The sequence below is a fragment of the Alosa sapidissima genome, chromosome 9 (genome assembly GCF_018492685.1).
Source record: "Alosa sapidissima isolate fAloSap1 chromosome 9, fAloSap1.pri, whole genome shotgun sequence".
Lineage (NCBI taxonomy): Eukaryota > Metazoa > Chordata > Actinopteri > Clupeiformes > Clupeidae > Alosa > Alosa sapidissima.
Genome location: NC_055965.1, coordinates 25,698,272 through 25,711,514, shown reverse-complemented (window position 1 = coordinate 25,711,514; position 13,243 = coordinate 25,698,272). Strand labels below are relative to the sequence as shown.

The window sequence follows — 13,243 nt, the reverse complement described above, 5'->3', positions numbered from 1 at the left end:
ACTTTACTGGAGTATTTTATTTTTACTTCTACTCCTTACATTTTCATGCACATTATATACTTTCTACTCCTTACATTTTAAAAATAGCCTCATTACTCATAATTAATTTCGGCCTGTTTTCATTCCGGCTTGTCATCACAAAAAAAAGAAAACCTATCCAGATAAATCACCCCATCAAGAAGTATAAACATATACCATTCTGACACCCTGTTGGTTTGTACGCGATCCATCACACCACCTGCACATGACACAAATCACATCACATTCCAACAAGGACATACATGTAGCAAACATATGTAGCGAAGTAGCCTACAAAGATGTCCATGGCAGAGAAGATAACTTGCGCGAAATGTCCCAACCAAGCACTAGCGAAGAGGTTGGTAGCCAGGAAGACCAGCCAATCCTTGTACATCCCTGGAAGAACTGGTTCAAAATGGTTGGATGCAAAAACAACTCCTTTCGGATGCACTGCTGCAAGCTCTGTGCACCCAAGTACCACAAGCTAATGGCTTTCAAAAACTCGCTGTGAAAAAACATATTGAGGTAAGCTGAGAGTTTGTTATTATCAGTCGATTACTGACAAAATATTGTAGTAACCTAGTAATGTACTAATGGTAAATTTGCAATGAATGCTATGGCTAGGTGCATGCCAAGACATGCCATGGTTGCTTGCTAGTTATCTGAGCTTATATTATTGCTATATGCAATATTTGTAAGTTAATTGTGCAAAGCTATATTCTACAGCTAGTTGATAAAGCATGTGCTAAGGGCAGGCATGATCCTGTCTAAACATACAGTTACATACAGTTATGTTCCTATTGAGATCACTATTTTGTCACTATTTTTTCACTAATGGCAAATGTGTGTGAAAAAGTATGTATATTAGTGAGTGAGTCAGTGAATGACTGAGAGTGACAGACAACCAATAAAGCTTATTGAATTGAGATAGCAGGTGCGTGTGTGTCGGTGTGCCACCACCTCATCTAGCACTGCCGTTCGTTTGATTGACTTGGTTTGATGTAGAAAAACCCCCAATGTCTGAAAAAAACTGGCCGATCTTCGGGATGTGGGATGTTGCCTGCTGCATGATGAGGTTCAATTGATGCGCATAACAGTGAACGTCGGAGGCACTCCCGTAGACATCTTGAACTTTACGCTGCACTCCACCTGTAGCACCCCGCATCACTGCGGCACCATCATAGGCCTGGGCAATTAATTTTCGCTCTTGTCCCGCAGGAAGAATGGTCCTCAGCCTTTCCAATAATTCAGTGGCAATCGTAGCAGCGGTCGCATTTGGAAGCGCGATAAACTCAAAAAAGTGTTCTTGAATGTTGTTGTGGCCATCTATGTACCATAGCACACAAGCACGAGCTGACAATGAGTGCAGATGTCGGTTGTCTCATCTGCCTGAATGGCAATATAGTCCGACTGTTTTACCTCTTCCAGAATGTGGTTTCTGAGAACTGAAAACATGCAGTCTAACAGTTCATTTTGCACGGTCTTGGAAGTTCCTTTAAAAACAGTTGCGTTCTCCAGGTGCTCCTCCAAATCACGGTCGATTGAGGCCATTAGGTCAATGAGACCCAGGAAAATGCCAGGGTTTTCTGATGTGTCACTCTCATCATGACCACGCATAGCAAGTTCAAAGGCCCCACAAAGTTTCACGGCATCAACGATCTTTGACAAAATATGCCGATTCCTGTCCACCTCCTCGTTTTGTTTTCTTATGGCAATGCAGTGTCCCTCATTTAGCTGTGTGGCTATGCTAATTCGGCCTAGCATGGCTAACTTCACAGAGTTGTCCATATGCACTCTTGCCAGCTCATGTTTCTTAATGCGCTCTGACATATGTTTCAGGTCTGTCACCCCTGTCTGTGTCCACGAACTATCACACGCACTTTTTTAACCAATAAACAAGGGACAGCAAAAGATTGCATTGGCATACCCACAGCTAGTTAGCAAAGCCTTTCGATCAAACCAACCTCTGGAAAATGTTCTCTTGTAGGTCTTCTCCTTTTCTCGCACCTGTTGTGTTATATTCACTTCTGGCTTGTCTGGTCCGAGTTCTTTTACAATTAGTTTTTCCGCTAATGTTCTTCTTTCGAATGGATACAGGTGTAGACATTTAACTGAATTTGGGGATAGCTGAACTCCCACGACTACATTAGTGCCATTTGACATCGCCATGCTGCCCTCACACTCCCCTCTGAAGTAAATGTCTTAACGTTCAATGGTGCACTTGATACTATGGGCGATATTTTCAGCGCCCCCACACCATAAAATTCGAGATGATGATTGGCGAAATATATACTTTTTTGCGTAGCAACCGGGGAGCCATTGGCTTAAATTCCAGCGCTAGTAGTGCTGAGCGAACTGGAGCCCAGGGAAGACAGCCTATTGGCTACTAGCCTACACCACGTTGAATGTGAAAGTTGAACGTGAAAGTGAATGAAAATATCATTCTGGAAAGTTCTAAACACATTATAAAGTAAAATCCTTTTTAGCATTTAAGTAATACAGATTATATTTTTCAAAATGAGAGATATAAAAAAATAAAAAAAATTATAAAAAATAAAAAAATAGGCAGGTTGGCGGGAGGTCGGCGCCCCAGCGCTCTCTATGGGCGAGCCGCCGCTGATATGCAACATGTATGTCAATGAAATAGTCAGTCTGAGTGGGTAGTATGTAGACAACCCCATGGAAATGTAAAAGCAACATTTCACACCACAACACTGCCAACTATATAATCAAAAGACACTACTAGCTAGCTTTCACATAAGCCAACAGTGACAAAGACACGGAAGAAAAATATTAAGTGTTTAACATACCTTGAGTTGTGATGATCAGGACCATCACAGACAGAGAGGTCACACAGCTCATTACCATCAACAGCAAACCCTGAAGGTTTCAGTTGCAACATTATAACTACAAGCTTTGTAGAAACTGACAATAAAACAGCACAGAACCTCAGTGTGGTGCAGAGCCAACTGTTAGCATGTTTCTTAGCATGTTACAGTATTTCAACTGAATTAATTTGATTGTACAACCTTAAACATTAACTTCATCTAATTTGTGTTATCAGCAATTATAAGGTAACACTACTCTTTACTTTTATTATTGTTGTTGAAAAGACTACAAGCTGAGATGGTAATATTTTCAACTTCACTCGTAAACACTGTTGTGTGTCACCAGGTACAAATGAAAAACCACAAGTAGACTTTAGGAAACTTAACCTTCCAAATAACACAAACATATCCATATGATTCATATGTCCTCAGTAGCCATAACATATTTAAGCCGTCTCTTACCATGACTTGCCTCTGCTACCGGTCAGTCACTCAGTCCAGATCACAAATACAGACCAGAAGAGCCAGCCAGGGCTCTTGTTGAGAGTGTGGTCAACTCTGCATAAATTACTGACTGAACTGAGGAACAAGTTCCTCTTTGATGATGACTCACACTTCTGTGCATCATTCTTGGGCTCTTATATGAGAAAGAGATAGTCACATATTTATTTTCTTTTCATAATTCTGCAGTTTACATTTTATAAATTATTTTTTATTAAATCTTTTTTTCACTTTAGATACCCCTCCTCCACCCCCATACAAGTGCCTATACAAGGCAGCTACAGTACGTGCCCCATCAGCTTCCTGTGTGGTTAAGAGTCTTCACACCACACTGAGGCCGGGCAAACAGCCTTTATTTTAGCACGTCCTCTGTCATGTGTTGTCTACAGTCATTCCACTGAAATCTATATTGTGTGTGTGTGTGTGTGTGTGTGTGTGCATATAGTGAGTAAGGGACAGAGTAAGGTAAAGGCTCCTGCCTCTTACTGTAACCCCTCTGTTGCTTTGGGCTGCCGTGCTGGACAATCTCTCCTTCTCTGCATGAGTGTCACTAGTTGCAGTGTAACAGTGTGGCCAACAGGGGGAGCTCAGGATGCTGGCCTTTAAGTTGGAGGGCTATAAAGGGCACGGACTCCCAGTCAGTAACGCCTTCTTTAACCCAGTCAGTCAGTAACGCAGGATCTCTGCTCTCTGCATAAGTGTCACATTGGCTGCACCACAGCGTTTTGGCCACCGGGGGGAGTTCTGATGTCAGAGGTGAACACAGCACAGCTCAATGTCAAAGTCAAAGTCTGCTTTATTGTCAATTTCTTCACATGTCAAGACATACAAAGAGATCGAAATTACGTTTCCCACTATCCCACGGTGGAGACAAGACATATTTTACCAATTAGGTCCACAGACAAACATAACATTCAAGTAAACAATATAAAAAGTAAAAATAAGAAGGCACATACAATGAAGAAAATAAGAGCAGCAAAATTTGAGTTGAAAATGTGCAATTGTGCATACAGTAGACAGTCAATATAATAAATGGCTGAGGTAGTTCTGTTTGACCTAAGTATGCAAGTGGCATAGTGGTGCAAGTTATGTAAGAGCAGCAGAGGTGTGTTCAAAAGTGTTTTCAGGACAACAGGACAACAACAACAAGTGTGCAAGTGTACAAGTGGAGTAGTGCAAGGCAGCCATTGTGGGTCCAAAGTCCAGGATGTTATGTAGCTGAGGGTGGAGGGGGGAGAGGGGGGAGAGAGTTCAGCATCCTAACAGCCTGGTGTATGAAGCTGTTGGTGAGTCTGGTGGTGCGGGAGCACAGGCTTCTGTACCTCTTCCCAGAGGGCAGTTGATCAAACAAATTGTGAGCGGGGTGACTTGCATCACTCACAACTGTGGTCACCTTGCGGGTGAGGTGGGAGGTGTAAATGTCCTTCAGGGAGGGAAGTGAAGCATCAATAATCCTTCCAGCTGTGTTCACTATGCGCTGCAGGGCTTTCCTGTTGTATTCAGTGCAACTTCCGCCCCACACAGCGATACAGCTGGAGAGGATGCTCTCAATGGTGCCTCGGTAGAATGTGGTCATGATGGCTGGTGGAGCACTTGCTCACCTGAGTTTCCGCAGGAAGTACAGGCGGCGCTGAGCTTTCTTCGCCAGTGATGCAGTGTTGGTGGTCCAGGAGAGGTCTTCACTGATGTGCACCCCCAGGAATTTGGTGCTGCTCACTCTCTCCACCACAGCACCGTCGATGGTCAGTGGCAGGTGTTGGGTGTGACCTCTCCAGAAGTCAACAACAAGCTGGCAATATGGTGCGTTATTCTATGGATCATCTCCATGAAGTGGATCATCATGTGTTTTCATATGATGAGCGTCTGCTATGTCGGCCTTCCATCAACACTAAGAGGCCACAGTCAAGACTCCATTCTTCTGTGATTCCTGGTGGAATGATTTACTTAATATTCTTCTAAAAGGGTTTCATGACATGTTTTAACTGATTAAATACCTCAGAGTTTCAGTTTGAATATATTTATGTTCATGTACTGTATTGTGTTAACCTTTCCTGCTTTGTTTCAGAAACCCTGAAACAACCTAAAACAACCCTTAACGTTCGTTTTCAAAACTGTGCAACTCACCGAGTAGTTAGTGGTGTTCGTTGATGTTCCAAAACAAGTAGCGTAGCGTAATACAGTTTCTGTCGTGTTTTATTTGGCATTTTCCATAGCCACCGTCTATGCTTCAGGTTCAAATATTGAGCGGAAGTTTATACGCGGTTGTGAGGTGTCTGAAAAAATAGTTCCACAATAGCAAATAAGGCGGCTGGAAATCATACATTGTGCCGATATATTTTATTGTAATAATCAACATACACCACTAACGACTCTGTGAAACACACCTCAAAACAGACGTGCGCTTTCATGGGCAGTTTTTTGTAAATACAGGGAAATACCTAATTAGTCAAAATTTTATCGTTCTCCTCCTACTTTTTAACACAAAACTCCCATTTTCCCCTGACCCTCCTCTGAATGCCATTTTCAGGCAGTCTGAGGTTTTACCCAAGTGCGGCCTGTTTGTCAATAGCTTGCATTGGTTAAGCCAGTCTTTGCAAACAATTAACGGCTGGAAACGCAAACGACTTGATAAATCTACCCTAGAAAGAGACAGAGAGAGAGAGAGAGAGAATGGGGGATTCGACTTGATGTAGCCGCCTGCGGCTGTCTTCAGATGACTGCATAACGTGATTATTCCATGAGATTCTTATACATTTCCATACCGTGTGACTGATGTCTAAATCTAAAGCGAGGACCATGTAGCCTATAGTTCCACAAGCCCAACCTTCTATCTCTCTATATACTGTATCTCTCTATCTAGCTTGGTTTAGCTGTGAGAAATGCACCTTCAAAATTGTTGCAGTGAGCAGGAATCGAACCCCGGTCTCCTGCAGCAGAGAATGCATTGCTACTTATTGAGCTACACTACTTCTCTAATACTGTGATGAAATTGTTTATGTTGATTCTATATTCCAATGTGCTATATCACACTAGCTATGCTTTTTACAAATATGTTTAGATTGGAGGGCTGCAAAATTTACTACAAATAGGTAAGAAAGGTACAAATAGGTAAGAAGGGTATTAGTTATCCACCTCTTTGTTTTATACACCATTAACAAGCATTAACAAGCTGCTTGTTAACATATACAACTGTTAACAAATATGCTTGTAAGTAACTTAAAAGGCTGCTTATTAACACTTACACGCTGCATGTTAACTAACTGTTAGTAATGAATTGTTAACTGCTTATTATGCACTGTTAATACCTAATAAGCACATGTTATTCTAAAGCGTTACCAAATCAATCTATGGGATTGGTGTTGGTTGGTGCAGCCAAGCTCGTCCAGGGCGGGCACAGATGACTTCCAGGACAGGCCTGGCCCCCCAAGGCCCCCCCATGACGCCGGGACTGGTGTGTGTGTGTGTGTGTGTGTGTGTGAGAGAGAGAGAGAGTGTTTGTTTGTGTGTCAGAGCAGTGTGAATGTATTTGAAGGAAGTGATGGAAGATATTAAAAAAGAGCATTAGCACGCACACCTACACACGCGCACACGCACACGCACACACACACACACGCACACGCACACGCACGCACACACACACACACACAGAGTGTATGTGGGCTAATGCATAATGCATCACTATTTTTCATATCCTCCTTTAGATCGTTCCTCTACATTTTGCTATTCATAGAGGCCAACTATAACTCTTAAGCAGCATACTGTACGATCTGCTTGTGTAAGTTTCCCTTGGCTTCACTCATTGAAGCACAGTGGTGACCATAAGAAGTAAATAGTGTGGGCTGTGACCAGCAGGCACAAGTGAAAGCACAGTGACTCAATGTGGTCATATCAGAATGCCTCTCATACTGTATAGCTAAACCGTGGGCATTCCAAGTGGGGTGGTATAACATCCCCACTGTTGCTGAAACAGCAACACACACACCTTTTGTCATGAAAATAGAAATATACAGAGTTATTTATGATTATTTCACTTTCCTTTCCCAGAATCCCTCTACTTTAAAAGGGTTGGTACACATTCAGGTGTTTGAGGGAAGAAGTTGGCAGGAGACGGCAATTCAATACAAAAATATGAATTTATTGGCAGATCCAGGAAGCACAGTTGGAGTTTTTCAGTACACTCTAGGCAGCTCTTTTCAGAGCTAAACAAACTCATTTCTTCCAGGCAAGGTCCAAACAAAGCGACCTTGCAAAACTCTCTCCTTTCCTCACAGCAAGCAAGGGGTTACATTTTTAAACTTCAAATAACATTATGCATTACATCACATTAGACTCTACGACTTTCCTGATTTCTAGACCTCCAGCTCTTATGCATTACATCACATTAGACTCTACGACTTCCCTGATTTCTAGACTTCCAGCTCTTATGCATTACATTACATTAGACTCTACGACTTCCCTGATTTCTAGACTTCCCTGATTTCTAGACCTCCAGCTCTTCCACTGGTCTCCCATGTTTCCAATGAATTCAAATGTTTTTGTTTTTTTTGTTTTTGTTTTTCCACAAGCTTTGAATTCAAATGTTTTTTTTTTTTTGTTTGTTTTTGGGGTTTTTTTCTCAGCTAATGAGTAGAAAATGCATCGTTTTGTCACATACAGTAAGGACTCCATACATAATAATACACTCACATTGTACAGACCTTTTAATGTAATTTTGAGTCTGTTAAGAGGCAATAAAGGCACATTTAGATGATGCCCCCAGACCTAGCACTGTAGGTCAATGGGAGTACTGGCCATTAGCTGCAGCTACTCCATTTCTGTAGCACCGGACTTGTGATCGTAAATGTTTCCTATCGACAGTACTCGGCGACGTCTAGCGATCAAGATCCATGTAAAAATTGCCCGGATTTCTCCTTTAACATCTCCAGAAGTACAAAAGACACACACAAGCCATAAACACATACACAGCAATAACATAATAAAAGGGTGAGTGGAGGTGAGTGTGTGGTTGCAGAGTCACTTTGTGTATTGCACAAGGTAGCTTTGACAGTTTGTAGCAAGTGAAGAGAAGAGGTATCCTTTTTCACACTGGACATATAGACACACACAATGTAATGGTGGCAGTTGGCACAAATATCTCTATTTCTCTTCTGTTGTTGTTGTTTTATTTGTTTTGAAACATGACACAACAATATTTGTAGACCATTCAGCTAAATATTTATAGCAGTTTTAATATACAGACGAAATATAAATTCATATTTTGTTAACCTACTAATTTATAAACCATTAAAACTTACAAGTATGAGAAATGGTGGAAAAATTGAACCCTTATTCTAAACATTTCCTTCAGATGTTTTTTCACGTCTTTGAAAAGTCAATAATTTGTCACTGGAATGTTGGTGTTGTTGGAACAAGCACGCTGATTGGCCAGATGTGCAGGCAGGTGCAGAAGTTCCTCAGGTGAATGTCAGCCCCAAGGTTCTTTCAGGTCTAATAGAAACGGTCATCCTTAGCCCTAATCGGTTACCGGGCTCTCGATATTACAGCAAGAACTCTGATTGGCAGAAAAAAAAATGCAACCTGATACTTAAATGTTGATTGGTTCCTGGTAGACATTGGGCACATGCTTATTGGCTGGGACATCCAGATTGTAGTAGATGGCTTCCTGGAGCGTGTCAGCGCGGAGGTTTTGGTAGACGTGGCTTCGGCGCTGGACCTCGGCGTAGATCGGGATGGAGGTTTCCGCGTCTGAGGGCGCCGCGCTCTCCACAGCAACCGAGGACTGCGTCGTGTTATCGCCAAGGACCGAGTTCATCGTCTCATAATCACTCTGTGTTGTGTGTTAATCACAAACAAAACAATCAAGAATAAAAAGATTGAAGCTCTCTAATTGGAATTAAATACAATTTGCAAAGTCTTGAGTCTAAGTTAAAACTAATTTAATAACTAGGCAACAATCGATTACCTAATTTAACACCTTGATGTTAAATGCAAAACACTGATGAGTTAGCTTAATACTCCCACATGCCACATGGCAGCTTTATTTTACACACAAGAACTGTTTTCGTTGACAGACTTTGCATTCTACTCTGCATTTAAGATACAGTCCCAGAGACGACACACATGACAACTTAAATCATCTCTAAAATGTTTACGTGTTAATACATCTGAAACAGAGCAAATGAAGACGATTTCTAAAATAATATGATAAGATACAAAAAATAGCACCATGAATAAAAGATCACACTCACTGTTTGGCTGCTCCGCGGTCTCACCCGGTAGCTCAGTGAGATGGAGGCTGAGGAGCAAGAAGCGCAGTTCATTTCTTTGTGTGTGTGTGTGCGAGAGAGAGAGAGAGTTTTTTGTGTGTATGAGTATGTGCCTGGAAGCAACGCATACACATACATCTCTGTGTGTGTGTGTGTGTGTGTGTGTGTGTACAGTATAGGTACACTTTATAAGATGTATAAACACATGGGGAGTGTGCAGACTTACCGATGTTGTGCTCATCATGCTCAGTGCTGCAGTGCAGTTTGAAGAGGAGGAGGAGGCTGAACACACACACTATGAGTAGAGCGCACACACACACCAGAATAGGGAGGCTGAACCAGGACTCTGGAGGACAAGAGGACAACATTACACAAGACAAACATCAGCCAACGTGTGTGTATATATATATGTGTGTGTGTGTGTGTTTGCATGGTGCAGAGAAGCAGAGAAATGTATGGATATGTAGCTATGAGTGCTTTTGTATGTGTGTTCTCGGTGTGCTACTTTTTGTCCAGTGTCCTCAGTCGTCAGATTTAAACAACTGTACAACCACAAAAAAAAGTTAAAAAAGGCAAAATTAAGGAGAAAAATAAAGGAGAAATCTTTTCACATAGATCTCCACTTATCGAGGTCATTGAGTACTATCAGCACTCGCTGGATTTCTCCGTTAACAGTGTTTGTGTGTGTGTGTGTGTGTGTGTGTTCTATCGAGTGTGTTCTCACCAAACTGGTGGTTTGCTCCATCTACTCCTGCTGAATGGTGGTTGGTCATGGTGGTGACGTTCATTTCAGCTGTCTGCCAGATGCTTGTCTGGCCCACAAGGTCTAAGAATAACAACACACTATTAATACACCACTGGAACAACATGAGGAGTGTGTGTGTGTGTGTGTGTGTGTGTGTGTGTGTGTGTGTCAGAACTACACACTTGGCCAGCATACACAATGGGCACATTTTGGAGAGGGAATGAGAATGTAGGCCTATGCACGCAAGAATCTGTAGGCTACTTGTGGTGAAAAACAGAAAGGATGCATGCAGCAGATGTAGAGGACTCATGAACTAAATACTGAATGAAGGCAAAAGCTTTGCTGATGTTAAAGCACACACAAATAACAATAAAATAAAAGGAAACAAAAAGTAAGTTTAGTAAATATAGGCTATTGTTAGGCCTGAAAGTAGGCCTACTAGGCTACTTTTAGCTGACCAATGCCGAATCTGAAATTGTGTGTGTGTGTGTGTTAGATACCTTCTTTTTCAGCATTGCCATGTCTCTGATGAGTAGAATTTCTATCATCTCTCTGCAGTTTACCTTTACCTATTGGGGCTGAAACAAGTGGTAAAACAATGCTTTACTCTCTCTCTCACACACACACACACACACACACACTCCCCACTACACAATCAAAATCACATACACACACACACACACACACACACACACACACATACACACACACACTCCCCACTACACAGTCAAAATCACACACTCACCTTTCTGTACCTCCAGTTGAAACCTACAGGTGGGATCAGGAAGTAGAGTAATATCTATGCCTGTCATATACTGTCCAGCATCCCCTGACTTCACTGCATCAAACGTCACTCTGACCTGTTGCCTGCTGGTGTCGTCGTACAAAGAGAGTCCCCCTACTCTGACCAAAGTGTTGTGTATGCTTGTGCGAATGAGGTCCGCTTCTGTGGAATCGACGACCTTGCTGAAGTATTTGGTGTTTGTCTTATAGCGTGGTGGGTAGGAGCAGCTCAGCGTGAAGGGTCTGCCTTCGACTGGCTTCCCATTCTGCTCTCCAAAGACACCTGTCAACGGAAATAATATCATCAGGTCATAGAGTGTAATACTATAGCATCATAACTAGCCCATTTCACAAGATGTCACCTCTGTCTAATCCAACTTCCTCTGGAACACAGAGGAAAGGCAGAAACAGGATGAGGTGTCATTAACATCAACGAGGCCGGACTCCTGGACACTGTGAAATGGGCTGGAAATTAGTTTCCACTGTAATCAATGAATACAGATGTGAGAGCGATGCACACGTTCAGAAGATTTAGACTTCTAAAACTGCTTGGTTACACTTTACTTGAATGTATCTACATAAGAGTGACATGACACTGTCATGAATGTGTCATAAACATTACATGGCATGACACGTTAGGGTTAGTGTCATGTCACTTTTATGTAGATAGCTTCAAAGTGTTACCAACTATTTGTACGCCCTGCCTCGGAATGCTTCAGTTGAGCTCTCCCGGTGTTTCCCGGCTGTAACTGCCTTACAGTGTCCAAGAATCTGTGCGTGCGTTTGGAACTTTCAAATCCCTCACTGGCCTCAGGTCAAAAGGATGGGCATTTCTCATTCACAGAGGAAGTTAATTTCACTTCTTTGTTGCACAGTCACCCACAGGATTGGTTTGGTCACTGTCCCTGAAAACGCTAGACCAAGTGTTTGATAGTCAACCCAACAAATACCAACATTCACATCCTCTTTGCACAAGAGCAATGATAATCATCGCTTCCCCCCTCTCAGCGATTCAGCACTGTTGTTCAAATAACTTAAACATCTGTGTTATTATTTTGTATACTAGTGGCACAGTTGATACATAATCTCTGTTTATGTAGATCCACCACTAGATCACTAACAGCAATAACAAAGCCACGGTTATTTGTGTGGTTCGTTGTATATAACGTTTATTTAAAGCGAAGTGGTGAAAATGTATATCTACGTTGCACTTAAATTAAGTTGTAACACCCTTTGAGGTGTCCAGTTTCCACATCCATTGGCTAGTGTCTCCCTTTATGCCCCAGTGTTTAGTTTTAATGTTCCTTTTTCTGCACTTCTTCATTTATTTTAACTGTAGACCTTTTTTGTTTTTGTTCCTTCTTGTATCTATTTATTGCACTTTTACGGTGAAGCACTTTGGTGCGGCTAAGCCGTCTGTAAATGCGCTATATAAATAAAATTGACATTGACATTGACACTAAGTCTGTTTGTGTAACAGGGCACCTCGAAGGCCGTTTTCCCACTCATACAGGACCTGCATGAAAAGCACACAAATGCTAAATCTCTGGCAGTAACTAAATTAAGGCCAATGTAGACACAGTCTATACACCAAAACCACAACTGACCTGGCACCAGGATCTGCACGAATAGCACACAAATGGATACATCTCTGGCAGTAACTAAATTAAGGCCAATGTAGACTCAGTCTATACACCAAAGCCACAACTGACCTGGCACCAGGACCTGCACGAATAGCACGCAAATGATAGATCTCTGGCAGTAACTAAATTAAGGCTGATGTAGTCTATAAAGACCGAAGCCACAACTGACCTGGCACCAGGTGGAGCAGGGAGAGGCTGAGGAGGGAGAGGCAGAGGATCATGACTGCAGGACAGCTGCAGGTGAACTGAGGACGCAGAGTGGCACAGAGGAGACAAGCAACCACAGGGAGCACTTCTTTATTCTCAGCATACGTGTGGGGGTGGAGGGGCTTCTGCTGTGTGCGTGGAGGTGTGTGTGTGTGTGTGTGTTGTGTGTGTTGTGTGTGTGTGTGTGTGTGGAGGTGTGTGTGTGTTTGTGTGTGGAGGGGCTTTTGCTGTGGGGGTGGAGGTGTGTGTGTG

At 42.4% G+C, this 13,243-nt stretch overlaps 1 protein-coding gene across 1 annotated transcript; it reads right to left on the bottom strand.

Annotated features, from left to right (window-relative positions):
• Positions 1-7,959: 7,959 nt before the first annotated feature.
• Positions 7,960-13,131, bottom strand: LOC121719556. Its single transcript, XM_042105293.1, has 7 exons — positions 12,954-13,131; positions 11,104-11,424; positions 10,859-10,936; positions 10,338-10,439; positions 9,840-9,959; positions 9,596-9,642; positions 7,960-9,174 (listed from the first exon to the last, which is right to left on the bottom strand). The coding sequence occupies exons 1-7, from the start codon at positions 13,003-13,005 to the stop codon at positions 8,932-8,934; spliced, it is 963 nt and encodes a 320-aa protein (XP_041961227.1). The 5' UTR covers positions 13,006-13,131; the 3' UTR covers positions 7,960-8,931.
• Between the last annotated feature and the right edge of the window lie 112 nt (positions 13,132-13,243).